General features: G+C 48.8%; 4 protein-coding genes across 4 annotated transcripts; 2 read left to right on the top strand and 2 right to left on the bottom strand.

Annotated features, from left to right (window-relative positions):
- Positions 1 to 2,812: 2,812 nt before the first annotated feature.
- Positions 2,813 to 5,830, top strand: J7T55_002136 (beta-eliminating lyase; the record flags this gene model as incomplete). The annotated part of the gene is made up of 3 exons (XM_053133517.1): positions 2,813 to 3,020; positions 3,441 to 4,139; positions 4,209 to 5,830. 3 exons carry the CDS (start codon positions 2,813 to 2,815, stop codon positions 5,828 to 5,830), a joined length of 2,529 nt encoding a protein of 842 aa, XP_052988695.1.
- Positions 5,831 to 8,330: 2,500 nt separating this feature from the next.
- Positions 8,331 to 9,260, bottom strand: J7T55_002135 (uncharacterized protein; the record flags this gene model as incomplete). Its single annotated transcript, XM_053133516.1, has 1 exon — positions 8,331 to 9,260. The coding sequence occupies one exon, from the start codon at positions 9,258 to 9,260 to the stop codon at positions 8,331 to 8,333; it is 930 nt and encodes a 309-aa protein (XP_052988694.1).
- A 3,195-nt stretch (positions 9,261 to 12,455) lies between these two features.
- Positions 12,456 to 14,704, top strand: J7T55_002134 (uncharacterized protein; the record flags this gene model as incomplete). Its single annotated transcript, XM_053133515.1, has 2 exons — positions 12,456 to 13,002; positions 13,080 to 14,704. The coding sequence occupies 2 exons, from the start codon at positions 12,456 to 12,458 to the stop codon at positions 14,702 to 14,704; spliced, it is 2,172 nt and encodes a 723-aa protein (XP_052988693.1).
- Positions 14,705 to 14,890: 186 nt separating this feature from the next.
- J7T55_002133 (protocatechuatedioxygenase beta subunit) lies at positions 14,891 to 16,074 on the bottom strand (the record flags this gene model as incomplete). The annotated part of the gene is made up of 3 exons (XM_053133514.1): positions 14,891 to 14,943; positions 15,011 to 15,706; positions 15,849 to 16,074. 3 exons carry the CDS (start codon positions 16,072 to 16,074, stop codon positions 14,891 to 14,893), a joined length of 975 nt encoding a protein of 324 aa, XP_052988692.1.
- Between the last annotated feature and the right edge of the window lie 1,347 nt (positions 16,075 to 17,421).

Below are 17,421 nucleotides of genomic sequence, written 5' to 3'. Positions count from 1 at the left end.
ATTGTCACATTGTGTGGCAGACATTCCAGCGCTGTGCCGCAGAGTACTGCACGTCTCGTTGGGCAGTATGCACCAGCAACGGCAGTACAACTCCACTATCTAAAAAGAAATTTCAGTTCCCCATTTCCATAGGCAGGCTTAATTAGCCGCCAATCTTGGAGCTGAAGTCGGCCCCCAGGACTCGGCCCCCCGCCCCCAGGACAGAGACTATATATATTGCTGCCGCTTTTGTCAACTCGCAGTAACGGGCTAATGACAAAAGATGTGGGCTACTCGGCGGCAGGAGGACAAACCCAAAAATAACGCATTACGCAGAGTATATTCTATTCTCGCCCGGGTAGTGCGGGCTCGGAGATGGACAGAATTTATCTTTTTGCGACAGCCAACACAGTTTGAGTCGATGGAGTCGATGCATCCAAAATACATGGTCTTCGTTAGTGGGATAGCCTGGCCATTTCAGCCGAAATAGCACAGATTGCTCTCAATACTCTACTCTCACTAACTAAATGCTAGGTTATACTTCATTAAACAAAGCACCACAGACATTAATTGTGTGTCCTTTCTTAGCCTTCTTGCCGTTCCCTTAACTCACTATAATGTATATTCTTACAGAAAACTACCTTCCGTCTCAAAAGCTTGCCTAGGACTTGAGAAATCGGCTCAATAGACTGGGACCCATAATTTATCAATGCTATCCGCAAGGTCGAATCATGATCATCCGCTATCAGCTCATCTATAGCCATGCTCACAATATTCTGAATACTGAGTACTCGTGGCTTGTTTCCATTAGCATAATATAAAAGCTAATACAGCTGTTAATATTCTTAGGCTCTAAAGTTTTAAAAGTGATGTCTGTATTCTGCTGGTTTATCCTTACCAGGAAGCTGCCTAGTAGAAGCAAAACAGTGTTATTAACCAGCTTCGCTAAAGTAAAGCTAAGAACTATACCTTCATGGTAAAACTATACTAATAAAAAAGATATAATATTATATAGTTTTATAGATTAATTATCTTTACAACCAGAATCCAGGACTTGGGTGTCTAGGACCTATCTACCTAGCCACGGGATGTGTCTAGTGCTCCGAGGTTGTCATTTGCGTACTAACCTGGTACAGGATCTGGGCTACCGGCATCTTGATACAGGTGTAATGCCTGCAGGGCAAGTTTAACCAACCCAGCCACACTCAGTAAAGCTCACTGTAGACTCACCCTGCCTCACCTTCAGCACAGTCAGATTCTAACCTCGCGACTACTCCAGATTCAGGGACAGCCCAATACAAGGGATGAATATTCAGGAAAATAGATTGATTTTGGGCTCTGAGCTGCGTCAATTTGCTCCCATACCAAGCATTTTCCATTTGAGAATTCAGGACCCAATCGTCTCTTGCAAGTCAGTGCAGTGCGCGCCCATCATGTCGGTAAAAGGGGATGACATTGGACTGAACTCTATCATTGATCATCTCCAGGACCACTCAGGAACAAGCATTCGTACGTGTCACATGTGGAATCATGATTATGGTTTTCTGTCCGTGAGAGCCAAGAGTCCGTAATTCAGCCCTACGGTAAGCGGACCTGCAGTTGATATTGGTCCAGTGCCCGGGTGCATATGAACACTAATATCAATATGAATCGGTGATTAGCTCCAAGAAGCAGCGGAACTGCAATAGATACATCTGCTGCTACTGCTGACAGGCGAGTGCACGAGAGATGATTCCTATGTTGCTATCCAAGCCTGTTCACAAGCCTATTACAGATAGAGTCCAATTACTTAAGGTTTTTAAATGCCACGAGACTGCTGTGTACATTGAAAGCTCTCGCAGCATGGCCACGTCTAGAGTGTTACCATGCCATGTCTACGGGTGGCATTGGTCCTATATTGCCATTCTGTTCTCGCCAAGAACCTTTTTTTTTTCTTAAAACAGAAAAGGACGCCACTAAGCACACGTGGAAATCTATGTGCTCACTGCATTCAGGGGGGCATCAGGAATTTCGGGGCTGATCAATTGTGGCTTGCTGTGGCCTATCAAGTCGGACTCTGGAGCTCCATCAAGCTTGATGTGGTGATGATTTGTCACGTCGATTAGCACAAAGATCTTTTCCATCAGAGGACCCCAGAGAGCGGGCTGCTTTGGATTCTGACAGTATTTATTGACCTCACTTGTGCAAAGCTGAGTCTGGCGACGAGTGCGGATCTTTTTGAGATAATGCGTCCGTAGCGAATGAAAAGACATTGCACAGCAGACACTAAAGATGACGTCGCAGTCCAATTCGCTATGCGATCGTTGGCTTAATAAGTACATAGAGCAAACCGCCGAATGTCTTGAACAACATGCTATGGTCTAATTACAATCACGACTTGAGATTTAGGGCAACGACGTGTGTTGCTTACAAGTTTGCCAAGTGTCAGCTTACTTGGATCTCAACCCTTGCTAGCAGTTCTTCGCCAAGAGCCTTGGCCAGCCTGAACTTCCAGTGGATGAGTTTGATGTATGGCAATATTGCTAAAGTAGGCATCCTGAATCAAGACACAAGCTGAAGGTCGAAGTCTCTACATACAAGTCACGCCCGATCCTTGCAACAGAAGAAGAGCTGAGCTTCTGAAAGGCAAGGAGTGTGCGGGAGGAGGGGAGGTGGGTTTATGGTAGACCCTGAGAGGTATTTACTCAGATATTATTCATTGGGCCTGTTGTAAGTACTTATCAGAGAAGTATTTATGGAGTGCCATCCCCATGCTTGCCACTTCACCTGTCCTTCTCGGCCTCAGAACCTGCGACAAAATCGATCTGCTATTACCAACCCGACACCTTCAAGCATGACCGGATCATCCTCTCAAAGGCCCTCTGCGCCAGCGCACAACGCACTGGTAGTGAGATCTCTCTTGACCGTGGCCCCGAAAGAGCGCGAACAAATTCTCAAAGACGTTGAGTACAACGTATTTGCTTTCCCCGCCGGCCTGGTCACTTGCGATTATCTGTCCGATTCCGGGACCTCGGCGATGACGGATGTTCAGTGGGCGGCCTGTAAGCACGTCCTACAATTTACTTTGACCTCGATACTACAACATTGATGCCTTCCGATGTGTGTTGCTGGGCCATACCCATTGCTGGCTCAGGAAATTGAATCGTTATAGAGCATTGAGTCCGTTGTACTGATTTAGCTTTGTGTCAAGTGATGAGAGGGGACGAGAGCTACGGGCGGAACTGGGGATATTATTGTCTTCTTGAAGCATTTAGAGATATCTTCGAACGCGGAGATGAGCGGCAACATGCGTACCGAGAGGTGCTCGCAGCGTCGGCGAGTGTTGAACTATATCGCAATAAGCTCATGACACCCGACCAGGCAGGCTTCGTTAATGGAGGCGAGTAGTACCGTGTTCTCGTCTTCTAATAACATCCCTAGTCGTTGCATTTTGATTTTTGACCATAGCTGACATTCAATAGGGCCTCACCAGCTTGAGCGCCCCAACTTCTTCATCGTCCCTCAGGGGCGCTGCGCCGAGAATTTGCTCTTCTCAACATTAAGCAGTATCATCTCTGAAGTGCCAAATGATACAACTCATCTTCCTGTCATTATCAGCAACGGATTTTTCGATACAACCGGCGCTAACGCCGTCGCTTCGGGCTTTGAGCTCCAAACTTTTACACAGCCTGGGCTGAACGATCCTTTCCCACCAGAGCTCATCGGCAGGGAGAATCCCTTTAAGGGTAATCTGGATATTGGTCTGACGGAGGAATTCATGTTTGAGAATCCTCAAAGAGTCACTATGTTGTTGATGACGATCACAAACAATTGGGCCGCAGCTCAGCCTGTCTCCATGGCCAATATTCAAGACGCAGCATCGCTAGCACACCGCCAAGGCATTCCACTTTTCTTCGATGCCTGTCGATTTGCTGAAAATGCCTACTTCATCCAAAGGTATGAAGCTGCGTACGCCAACAAGTCGATTTCGGAGATAGTACGGGAGATGTTTTCGTACGCCGAAGGTTTCACTATCAGCCTCAAGAAGGATGGATTGTCTAACATGGGGGGCGTCTTATGCTTTCGTGACGAAGGCCACTTTGCTCAAAAGTATCCCGGCATTGGTCTACTCTTGAAAGAGCGACAGATCCTCACGTACGGGAATGATTCTTATGGTGGCAGTGAGTACCTACATTGCGGCGCTTGAAATCGTCTTGGACATCACTTATACTAAAAGACTGCACGTACAGTGAGTGGGCGAGACCTGATGGCCGCTACAGCAGGGCTATACGAAGTCACCAAACAGGTTTACCTCGAGAGTCGCATCACCCAAGTCGAGAATTTCGCAGTAAAGGTGCAAGCTGCTGGAATCTCCGTTTTTTCTCCACCGGGAGGCCACGCAATTTACCTCAACATGGACGATTTTTTCCTCGGGTGCGGTAGAAGTCCTGGTGACTTCGCGTCCGTCGGCTTCACCCTAGAGTTGATCAAAGATTACGGAATACGTGCCGTCGAAGCAGGCCCCTTCGGATGGGCTTGGGATTTGAAGGCGCCACAGGAGCGGGCCAAAATTCCCAACCTCGTTCGCTTCGCCGTGCCGCGCCATGTCATGTCAGACGATCACATAGAATACACGGTCGCTGCCATCCAAGAGCTGCACAGCAGAAGACACACAGTTCCAAACGTTGTCATAACACGAGGAAAGACTATGCGTCTGCGACACTTCTCCTGCGGCTTGAAACCTGTAAAGGCGGACCAAACCATCACTGGAACATATATCGAGGCCGTCAGCCGGCAGCTCGCCATTCTCTCTTCTTCACTAAAGCATAGTGCGGCGGCAGGGCAACAGCTACAGAATGCCTTCGGATTGGCAGCACAAGCATGGGGTCACGCAGCTATTCCGAGTGAGCCTGGATACAATGGCTTTGTGTCGAATGTAACCAATGACGGTGCACCACATGAGTACTCGGTAGCTATCTCGCAGCGTACAGGCGACGCAGAATTGCGCTTCCTCGTCGAGGCACAGCCCAACGAGAATACTTGGATGTGCCTACGGAATGAAGCTTTGTGTGTGACTAAGAATATCGCGACAGAGTGTGGCAAAAGTGTCTCGTTGGACCGTTTCAACCTGATTCGCGACCTGCTACTACCCGAGAAATCCAAGAATGGCAACGCTACCATGGCAATGTGGCACAGCTGCGCGCTGCTACCATCTTCGGAGCCACATTGGAAAGTCTACTTCGACCCAAGTGCAGCTTCAGGCAGATCACCTGCGGCACGTTCGGCCACCACTTGTGAAGCACTCTCCCGCCTTGGCCTCGGAGAGTCATGGGCTCAGTTGAAGCAACAAATGTCGCCGGATGAGTATGTGATCTATTTCTCGCTCGACCTATGCCACAACGCCGAGGCTCGCGTCAAGGTATATGTTGCGCACCCAAATGCAACAGCTGCAGAAGTCGCACGAAAGCACGACGCTCTGTGTGAATCAAGCTCCGACTCCTATGAGATTCAGCGCTTCTGCTTAGCGATGTCTGGCGGATCTTTCGGACCTTTCACCAGCAAACCACTGATATCGTGTTTTGCCTTTACGAGTAGTGCGCCAGGCAGCTCAGTAGGTACGGTTCATTTCCCAATTGACGCCTACGTGTCCCATGATGCGGAGGCACGAAAGCGAATTGAACGATACTATCAGGAGTCAACGATCACTTCCCCGTTGTGCAGGGAAAGATATACGAGGGCGCTCGAGATAGTCCAGCGAAGACCTCTTCAACAAGGTCCGGGGATACATGCTTGGGTGAGTCTGAAAATGAAGAGCCGAGGTGATTTTGTCAATACATTCTACATGTGTCCGGAGATTTTTCGGAAGATTTAGGTTATGAGTAATCTCATGAGCAGGCATATTACGAGTTTCAGTTTCGAGCCGCGTGTGCCTCTGCAGTTCGACTGCAGCGGCGCACTACCGATTAGTCTTTCATTGATTGCATCGTCCAAATCATCCATATTCGTTGAACTGTTCTATCTTTCTGATCAGTGCATAGTCCGTTGTGCGTTGATGACTGTCTTTTGCGCCTGATAGTTGAGGTCAGTAGGATAAATTCCCAGAACCACACCCCGTGTCATCCTGGATCTAAACGAGAGCACCGTGTACATATTTGACAGTGGTGATGCCTGTGGCAACCACCCGAATTCGTCGCCGATTATTCGTACTTACTGGATTTGTTGAATTGTTCGTCACATGTACCGGCATTTCACAGACACGCGTGAAGCTCAAATTGATTCGTTTCAAGCTGGCGACGGTGACTCTTCCAGCACATCAACACAACTTTGTCCAGAATTGTTCAATTTCAAGCACTGTATTATGAGGTGAGTAAATTCCTAAAATATAAGCAAAGTGATGAAGAATGCGTTGGCTCTACAGCTATGACGGCTCAATGAAGTGTAGACTATTGTTAAAAGACGTGTTGAAAATGTGGCATCAGGAGAGTACAGTATTTCACCTGTCTGACGGAGATGCGCTCTCAATCGAAAGTAAAGTTCAATTGAAAACCAATCCGCGTTGAAGTCTCATCAAGATGTTCATGTCAGCTTTACATATATATCATATACTCCCGGTATGGCTGTGAAGCCAAATTCATGGGATCGAAGTACAAAGTATTTAATCTCAAGTTGTGGCCAGCGTGAACAAGGAAAGACCTCGCTTACAATCGTCAGGCCCCGAGCCAAAAACTAGAAAACTGTTGTCACGTCGAGCATGTGAAGATTTGGCCAATATGCAACCTGAAATTTCCAAGAAATTCCAAGCAAGCCCCGCAAAGGGAAGAAAATGCATCATATTGCAGGATGACTATCCACCACATTGGGTGTGTTAAAGTGGGTCAATGGGGCCATAATTCCTTGCACGTTGGAAGGCCCAGAACTGTGTTTTCTCATGATTCCCTGCCGGTAAATCAGAATCCCGGCTAATGCAGATGCACAAAGAAACCCTGATATCAATTTGAGAAGTCGGCGTTTGAAACTGCTCTCAGCAGAAGACCCACACGTCCACGAGATGCCGATATACATTTCTTCCCACATTCAGCGAGATCGCGAACTTGAAAGGGCAGTTCACCGAAATTCGTGGAGTTTCAACGACTGTTTTGTTTCTCTTGACTTTGCCTGCGCAACCCTTGACTTTACTCGATGCCTAATTTCCAGCTCGTCCCGTCTCTTTCGATTTTAAATTCGGCTGTCACTGTCAATGACTAGCTTACGAAGGGCACCTGGGTGCTGCCCGGGAAGGCGTGCGAGATCTTCACTAGACAGGCTTGGCATAGATCGGCACGGAGGAAAGGAACTCTCGATTATTGGCTTTTCAATCGCAACTTTATCAGTAAAAGGACAATGAGCCTTTGAATGGGTTAAATCTCTGCAGGCGTTGGTGCATGGGTGAGCATACATGCGCTGACTGGGCTCCATCTTGGTGCAGGCGGCCGGTAGTTGTCGCGAATCCCAAAGCTTCGGCTTGTGGGGCTCCGCCTCAGACCACGAGGCAGTGCAGGGTGAGCGAGTCAAACAGTCACCCACCGGTATAGTCGGAACGATTAGGAAGACTTTGGAATCCGGCCCAGAATTGCAATGTAGCTTCAACGCAACGTACGCGCAGCGAGTTCGAGCCGAGTGACCGAGTCCCGCACGCGGGGGTCCACTGAGCTTTTCGGGCCCAGTCCGGAACTTTTCGCTGAGTGAAACAGAACAAAAAAAAAAGCAAAACTTGCGTCCTTACTAGTGCTCCCATCTGCACGTACAGCGCAGGGCCCAGACGGCCGGGTTGGGCGTCCAAGATTCTAATGCCTGCAAGTGCAAGGATTCGGAGATTCAGTCTGCTATACATAGAGTTCAGAGATCGGCAACCCTCAGAGATAGGTCGATTTCTGGCCTTCTAGCCGAGCAAGGTTGTATTAGCATCTCCGTCCTTGCAGCACTTTCGTATGATGTGAGTCCAATTTCAATCTTAGCCATGGAGCGATGACTCGGCCCGCCCCTCGCCCGTCCATCCCTTCTTCCCCGGCTGATCCTTGAACTTAATATGTCCATGGGGGTCTTAGTTCGGAGACATCAGGAGACACAGGGTTTGCTCAGCAAGGAACCTGCATGATACGCTGTCTGACACTGGAATCGGGCCACTGACAATATCTATGCCTGATGACAATGTCTCATATCCATGTGCAAAGTTACCATGCTCGCGAAACAGGTGCTTTCATTGAATTACCTAGGTACAATCTCAATCCCGCTGTCCTCCAACTCCATTTGCGCCTCTTGATTATAAACCAGTGACACTAGCGCCGGTACTTGCTATTCTAACAAGACATCCCCAGTCTAATCTATCATAACTTCTAGTTCCAGAATCGCAGCATGCCGGTCTTAGTAACAAATGGAATAGCGTAGAGCGCCGGGAGCCATGCCAGTGTGTAAAGATGGAACGTCATGCGATCGGCTTTGGCAGACCTGTACAGCAGCAACCGGGCCGCAACAAAACCTCCCGTCAAAAGTGGCCACAGGACCTCGAGGAAGCGGCTTTCCCAGTAGATGGGCAACGCAATTGACCAGAAGAGGATGAACAGAGACGTCATCACGCGAGACAGGCCGTCTCCCACAACCAAGGGCACGGTGCGTCTGCCGCGGGCGCCGTCGCCCTCCTGGTCCCTGAAATCTTGGATCTGAACAGTTGTGAGAGTGTTGAGGCCGAGGAGAGCGCACCACTCATAGCCGGCCCTCGTCATGGTCGCGGACTTCATCGCAGCTACGCGAGTTGCGCCAAGCTGGCCAGTCGAGTAGAACAGGGCGTTGATGATGTTCTTGCCCCACCAAGAGCTGGCACCGACATAATCGTACACCCAGGTCTCAACCATGAAGGCAAGTGCCTCTGGAAAGCCGCCGAGCAATAGACTGGCGATCAACAAGAGGCAGGTCGCGACGACGTACCACCTCTGGGCGCTCTCGATGCTGAGTCTGCCTGACGGGATAGCGCGCCAGGGCTTGTTGAGTTTGTCCTCCTCGATGGACTCCGGGTCCTTCTGGTTGCTGAGGTCGAAGTGAAAGACGTACAACCAGATGTAGAGCAGTGCTCTTGGAAAAGCCGTGGCGACATCGTACCAGCTTGGGGGATAGGTTGTGACTCCTCCCGATGCCAGGCTTAGCATCGAGAAGAGCGAGACTGGCAGAACATATGCCTTGATGTTGCTTTCCGTGATGAGGTGGGCGAGTGAGATAGTGTCCTCGATCTTGGACAAGACTGAGGACAAGCTCATGGGTTTGGTAGCCATTGTGGACGTGAGCGGCGGCGGATCAGATGTAAGGGTCGGTGTTGGTCATACGGCCACATTGGAGAGGGAGTATAGTAGGCAACGATTCCAGCTGTTCGTCTGAGCGACCACACGATTTATAACCGACACTTCCGTCAGGTGGATAGGTGTGGATAAGATAGTAGAATGCCCTTGACTGGGTCGACCGCCTGGAGGGTGGGTTCGTCTGAATGGTGGGCCTTTTGTTCTCGAAATATTCAGGAATAAGCTGATCAGTCGGCAGGCGCGCTTGTAGTTGCTTGAAGAGACAGGGTTAATTGGAACCTGTCTTCCCAATACAACCACACTATACAAGGGTCGAAGGTCTGGGTGGTTCGTCTGCTGGAGTCGCGTAGCTGATGATATGAGCAGGTGAAACGAACCTCGAACCGAGCGTCCATTAGAACCTTGAGGAAAGGAAAGACGCGTCGAAGACTCGAGGAATGGCTTCTTAAAGGGCAAAGCCCCGGGCTCGGGTTGATTCTCGGGACCAAAATTGTTTTCTATGGTAATTGGAACATTCGTGTCGGATAAGGTGCGGCATTGACTTCGGAGGACTCCACACAAAATGACCGAACGTTTGGTTTTACATGCTGAGGCGCGCATTGCCCAGCAGTTGTTATCACATCTACGGGAAGTCACCGTCGAAGCTGATCACAGCAGTCGACTGCCACACCGATCTTGCTTTTCGTTATCATCGTCCGCCTGTTGAAGAATCCACAGCTCCCGAAGCGATGTCGTCAACGTTCCGGTGTGATGGGCTCGTTCAATCTGCCCACATCCGCCCCTACTTTCAGGGGAAACGGTCAAACAGGGACAGGCTCCCTGTGGCCCGACAAAGTGGGCAGGCTTTGCCAGGGTCGTCGAGACACATGTGCAAAACGTGTACAAAACGTGTTCAAGTAGGGGCGGTCCCCGCAGAATTGTCTTCGCCGTCTCCACTCCTGACTCGGTGCCACCGCTGCGAATGGATCGAGAGGATCCAGACCTTACTCCAGGCTTTCTCGTTCTGTATGCAGGGGAGAGTGTTGGTGGTAACATTCCACAAGAATGACCAAATGGAATTTGCCGTGATATCTACTCAGCTCCATCGCGCATAGCTAGCGTGTTCACTTGCATGATGGCCTCTTCCTGTGATACCTACGTGCAATGTTGCCGATGGGTTCTCCCGGGTATACATTTGGTCCGAGGATTGAGTTCGAGGCAAAGTTCTGAATAATCAGGCTCCTTGAAGCCGGAACGGTGAAAACCGTTTCCGTTGCAGGAACTATAATTGCCACGTGGGACGAACCTTGCCATTTTCCTTGGAAGGATGATCTTTTAGATTTTCTAGATAAAACGGAAGCGACTAGCCGAACACAAGCACATAAAGCTTGGGCCGTTGCCATTGTACTAGGTGAGCCCCAAATGAAAGGGAAGCACCCGTGTGGCCTATCATTTGGGACGTTGCGCAATTCCATCCACTCATTTTCGTCCGATGGGCAAGGCAGCACGCAAGCGCTTTCCGATATGATGCCAAAAATGCAATGCTCGTGCGTTGATCTCCACGGTTCGCGCCAATGATCATGGTTTAGGTCACCTGATGTGGAGTCGAGCTTGAAAGTGTCTACAGATTGCCGAACAAGGCGAGACGTTCTTTAGGAATAGATAGGCTGTAACCATGTCACTTTTCTATTGGTCTTGAACCCTTAAGGACTAGTCGTATAGGGTACACACTAAATGTAGAACAAGTCACTCCAAATCTCCTCCATGACTCCACGAAGTAAAATTTGGCTTCCAATCATACACGAGCCTATACTTGGGTAGTCGATTCACGGCTATAGTATCTCTTTAGTATAGGAATGAAAAAGTAAGAAAAAAAGAGGGGTAGGGGACTCTAGGATGAACAAGCATAGAATAACCCCCTATAGAATGATCTGTTATAGGACAACCTCTGTCGGAATAACGTCTCTTGTTATAACGTTCTTTAAGAGAAGCTCTTATACAAATCATTTCTGTTACCAACCTTCTATACGGGCAAATAAGTGAGTTGAGGAGGGTCATGCAATAATGTTTTTATGTTTTGTTTTTGAGCATGGTGGTGTTGTTCTGATTGTGTACGTGATGTTCAATCGAATTCTCCCCTTGTTATGACCGTGTCTTTTGTGTGATGGATCCCAAGTAGGCGAACACATCGTTCGCTTTACTATCTAACCTTCTTTATTTATCTCACTTGCTTTAAATACTACGAACAATTGTCTTTAGAATTTCAACAACAGCATCAGAGGGTTGGAAATGGGGGTATTATACGCAACTGTTCATCTAAACAAAATAGATCATTTGTTAAATAAACACGTTGTTGTCTAAAATGCAGACAGATGTTCCTCCCTTTGACTGAGCAGCCCGAGCTTCGAGTCCTACAAGTTCAATATAGCTTTGTCATATGCTGTGCTTTGACGTGTACGTCACGGCAACACCACCTGCGTTATAATTCGGCAAGAAGAGACGAAAGATTTTGGTAGTTGAGATCCTATAACTTACCTGCGACGATGGAACATATCTTTACAGATTAATTCGCTGCTCAACGGGGAAACAATAGGTTTGCGGAACTATAATCCGAGTCGATCGAATATCTAGGTAGGAATTTAATTCAAGAAACTTGGTTATGCCTTGGCATTTTAGTACTTCGTCCAACTGCGAGCCCTACATCGAGATTGCTGATCATCTTCTCCTTTGTAAGTTTAGGCCTGGATCTAGATTTCACTTTCAACATTACATGGCGCCATGTCTCAGAGATCAAGCCTTTGACCCAGACATTAGGTCCTTGAATACACTGTCCGTGCTTTGTCGGTGTCACAACTGTGCGGAGAATACCCATGGAACTACCGTTATGGTGATCAGGGCGAAAGTGAACGCTGTGGAATTTGAGATTCGGTGCGGAGGTCGTGGGCCTCCTGCAGGGTGACCAATCAAAAGCACCAGTCCCCATACTCTTCATGCTACCGTGAGCTTTCTTGCACATACTAGCGGTCACCCATCAGCTTCACTTAGCAACTTTAATACCATCCAAACACAATTTTAAAGATCTGAGCATCATCGACAATAGCCTCGTTCATAACTTTTGTCGTGCCTACCTTGTTTGAAGTTCAGTGACTGCCAACCGATTTCATGAGGCCAACTTGACAGGGCCTTGCTAGGATGACGAAGAAGTCTAACCAGAAACAGAAGGCCTCGACCGTCTCTCAACAACAAGCAATCCAAGATGAGAAAGTACAGAGTGTGAACAAACAGCCAACGTCGCTGCTCAATGGTCCCAAAGAAGGGAAAACCAAGTACATAGTATCTGAGGGAGGCAGCACGTCACCACGCTTGATCCAACCGGAGAGCCTTTCTCCAGCGGTGAGGTCTGCTCAGAATATCGCCTTGCTTGAGCTTTTGGACCAGAGGCCACGAAGCTTTTTGAGCAGCTCATCTAATAATGCCTCTGGGCAGTGGAATGTTGAGAGAAGGATTCTATCCGTCCAGCAAGAAAGAGAGCTTTCAACCAACCTGGCTTTCCTGGCTGGGGTTTCAGATTGTCCGAATCATGTTATGGGTGTCTGCATCGCAGAACTTCCTGGTATCGGAGGGTGCCAAATCATGGTGGCCATCAACAAACGTCTGCCACCCGACGGCAATGAGATCTTGAGACGGGTCCAGAAAGGATTCGAACAGATTTTCAGAAGATTGAGACTACTCTCCGCTGGTAAGTCACTCGACACAGTTTGATGAGTCCATCAGGCTGAATTCAAATAGGTTCTAGCAAACGGACACGAATCGAAGTCAAAGAGGCCGTCTTCAATGATGTTGTTGCTCTGTGTCATGAGCGGATCATGAGTCGTTTGAGATCGAGACACTCCAAAGTCTCTTACAAAGATCGAAAACGCAACAAACGTTACATTGGACATGTCCTGAGAGATTTTATGACTGTTCCCTGGCAGGACGCGGCCGCTGAAAACGGCACGCATATGCACATGCACAGCCTAAAAAGATACCGATCAGATTTGGAAACTCTTCTAGACCAATTGGATAGACTAGAGGCTTCAGATACTGCGCGCCACGAGGATGTCTCGAGGCTCGTGATTTCAGTTGCTCGGGTTGTTGATAACGTACCCCTCGCAGGACTGCTTGCCTCCATCAAAAATCAAGATATGGCCCCTCAGCTGAGAACATGGCTTCTCAGCTGCTTATCCAAAATCCGCAGATACAGAGAGTTCGCATCATTGCTCTGTCATAGAGCCAGACGTATCCCTATTCTTCGTGCCGCACGGGTCCAAACAGTCGGCATGGCGGTCCAACCGAAAGACATGTCATTCAAGAGCCCCGAAACTTTGAATCTTTGGCAGTCTCTGTCAAGGTTTCAATACGAAAATGAACCTGTCCAGATGAAAACACTCCCAGAGTGGCTCAGAGACTTGGCGAGGTCGTCCGCAAGAAAATACTCTGATAATGTCCGTGAAATACTCAAAGAAGCCAAGGTCCACGCCGAAATCCAACTCCTGGTTCATTGTGAGAACACACATGCTAATGAGTATCGACCGCGAATTCTGGCTTCGAGCAAGAAAGCTTGTGCTCTCTGCAATACTCTAATCGGGATCCACGGCAAATACCGGGTGCCGAAGTCACATGGAAGGCTGTACAAAGGTTGGCGGCTGCCCGCTGCATACCAGAATGGGCCATTGCAAGACAGCTTGAACATGGTTCTAGAGACTCAGATTTCAGAAACCTTGGAAAGACTGATTGGACTCACGAAGAGACCTCCAATAGAGTCACACAACGAGAGCAGCATCTTCTCATTCCACCTATCCACATCGACATTGACAGAACCTCCAACTTCTATCATTTCAGAACCCGACAAATTTAAGTTCTTGAGCGTAAGTGAAGGCCATGAAGGTGCACTCACCAGCAATCATATGGATGTCCACAGCGCGGATAATTATCAAACTGGAAAAGACTCGATCGATGGACCCGGGGACGAAGGCCAAGAAGGCAACACAACCGATGATTATACCCCTCCGTTGGACGACATAGGCGATAGAGCTGATGGCACTGGACACCACGACAACGGTGAGACCGGTGGCTCTATTGAAAGTATTAACGCTCTTCATACGGTGTATGCGAGACTGAAACAGCGACGGAAGATAATTTTCAATCCAGGAAGGGCTGGCGTATCATATTTCCGGAGCAGCCGCATGGAGTTATTCATCGACGAGGCATCCGCTGCATTCTCCTTTGAGTTGCTCAGCACAGCAGAAGCAAAGGCCGTCCTGTGTGACGAGACGAGGCCAGTGATTGACACGGCAGCCATCTCATTTGAAGAGGAAGTGCGACTGCCGAAATGTGCGAACGGAGAGGCGTATTTTTCGTCCGGCGAAGAGATCATTCGGGTCTGCACTAGACGGATGTGAAAAGCGGGTTGCGTGTTATGTACCTAAATGCGAGCGTCAGGGAGCGAGATTCCATGGCACACGAAAACTTCATGACTTGGTTTCTATTTTGTTTGTTCTAAATAGCAATCTAATTCTTCTTCTATCTCTATGAGAAGTATCCGCTGAGTCTATCAACTTGTGCACGGGTAGTACAGTTCATATCATTCAAGGAGCTGTGTTATCTGTGTTGGTCAGGAGATTTGTAGTGTCGACACCAACTGTGAGACCAAAGTCAGCATTTACTTCGATGAAAAAGATGAGAACTCGAAGGGTTTGAAAGCTAACCTGTGATATATCCGATCATACCATTCTCAACATTCTCCCCATCAGCAGCAACAACACTGAAAACAGGGTTGTAGCCACCTTCCGTGTCCTGGCTGTACACGGAATCCTCGGCATTCGTAGTGCGGTTGATCTCGGTGTGCGACGCGTACGGCTCCAAGGCCATCATTTGCTGCTCCAGAGCCTCGTCGAAGTAGACTTGCCCAGTGCTGATCAGGTTGCCAGACGTGACAGTGCCGTTGTCGTGAAGAGTCCAGTCGGTGTAGACCTGGACGTGGATGTGGATAGCTCGCTCGATGTAGAAGCCAGGGAAGATAGTCTTCATTTCCACCATTCCGTTGGCATCGGTAGGCCACATAGCACGTAGCCACGTCGTGTCGTCAGTGTGCAGGTCGGTCACGCCAAGCTCGTAGGTATCCGTGATGTTGAGCTCTTCGAGCAGTGTGGGGAAACCGGTGTTGGGCGATAGAGCCGTGAAGCTGGAGTAAGAGCCCGTTGCGTTGCAGTGCCAGAAGCTCACGAGCACGCCTTCCAGGGGCTCACAAGTAGCCATATCCAGAACACCGATATCCATCCACAATGGGACACCGGGCTGGTCCTCTGTTGCATCTTGGCGAAGGGTTTGCGAGCGAGGCCACACGTATGGGCCAGGTGTGACGTCGGGTGTCAACACGCAGGTGTCATTTTGCAGAGTGTCGTCTGTTCCATTCTGTCAGTCACCACGGGCGTCTAAGGTTGATCCACAGAGTCACAAGCTCTATTCGCGGAGCTTTGTTGGAACTAGCGGCCTTGAGGGCATTTGAGCCTAGCCACAAACAAGGGATTCATCTCATGGGCTTACAGTATGATGACTCGGTAGTGATCTCGACTGTCGTGTTACCAGCTCCCCAAGCACGCTTAGCCATTGCCTTCTCGTGGCGCTTCCTGTTGAAACTGCTGGCATTGGCCTCGCAGCGTTTTGACATGGCAGATCGACGTGCGACCTCATGACGAGAAAGGGACTCAGAATGAGCTATTGTTTCGGTGACGGCCAGTAGGCTGGCTGCCAGGAAGGAGGACACCTTCATATTGGCACAATCGCGTGGCAGCTTTATAAGACAGTTATAATTGTGTAAGTGAGACTTCAGCGAAAGTAATTGAAAGACAGTTGGTTAACGACAGACTAGTAAGAGACAATCAAGCGATGTTGATGATGAGTGAACGAAATGCACAATTGAGTGGAGGATGGCCGATGTTTTATTTTGTCGATGTCGATCTTCACCCACGATAGCCATCTCGACTTGTATGCTATGTAAATTAATTCGGATCTATTCCCGGCCCTCGGTATGTGGGAGAACGAGTATAGTGGATAGGTGCCAAGAGAGATGATGAATTGGTGCAACGCTATTGGTCCAGGCGGGAAGGGCTTACACCAGGTTTACGCGTTTAAATCCACACTATTTTCAGCGTCGTAAGCACATGCGGGTTTCGATGTTACACGATCGTCGTCTCCTGAGATCTGTGCCAGGGAAAGATAAAAAGGTTGCGTTCAGGTTGACGTTGTTGACAACTCAGCCTTCGTTATAATTGCATGCTAAATGCAATCCACCCCCTTTCTTTTAACCTGTGGTTGTAATCCCGGACTCTTGAATCTTTCCGTCGCTATTTACACATCTGTCTCTACTCCGTGCTAACTTGTCCCAGCTTTTCTATATCACTCGTCATACTCAATCACGATTCCTTTCCTAGGAAGTTACGACTGGACAATTTTATCGAGGATGCGAAGAAAGAACGCCTATATAAGGGGCGCTGTGGTAGTGAATAGGGGGTCTAGTCACGTGGGACCATACTACGTCTTTAAATAGGGTGCCCTGGGGCCCTTCTGCCCTCAGAACCACACACAAGCCCACTTCGAATACAAACAATCGCATATTTGCCAGACCCAGTCTTCCCTGCCACAGGCGCAAGGTGTAGAACAAAAGCCATGGTCAATTCTCGTGGACTGGCATGGCCTGTGTGTCGTGAAGAAAAGCTGATGGCAAGTCCATTGTGCCTAAATTTAGGATCGAAGCGCCGGGTTCAAAGTGCTGCGAGAAGGCCTGCGACTTGTATGTTCTCCAGCCGCTTCGAGAAGGCGGGCTTGTGGTAAGGAACGGTGGCAATAGATCCGGAAGGAGGGGGCCCAAATTTATGCAGCGATATTATAGAAGCGATCATAATGGCTCCAATTATTATAGACATCAAAATGCTACAGATGTTCATGACTAATCACTCCTTTTACTAATCCTTGTCAACCTCCGCTTGCTTTGCAAATCTGAGGAAAGTCAACGCGACACGCCTGTACTTCCTGCGTTCCTAAAGGCGGCAGCAAGAGTAGTGTGCATGCAGTCCAGCCTCCTCCACCTTTGCCGCCCACCCCTTTCTTCCCCAGTTCC

Source organism: Diaporthe amygdali, assembly GCF_026229845.1.
Source record: "Diaporthe amygdali strain CAA958 chromosome Unknown NODE_37_length_474048_cov_65_229390, whole genome shotgun sequence".
In the NCBI taxonomy this organism is placed as follows: Eukaryota; Fungi; Ascomycota; class Sordariomycetes; order Diaporthales; family Diaporthaceae; genus Diaporthe; species Diaporthe amygdali.
This window is presented reverse-complemented; position numbering and strand designations above follow the sequence as displayed.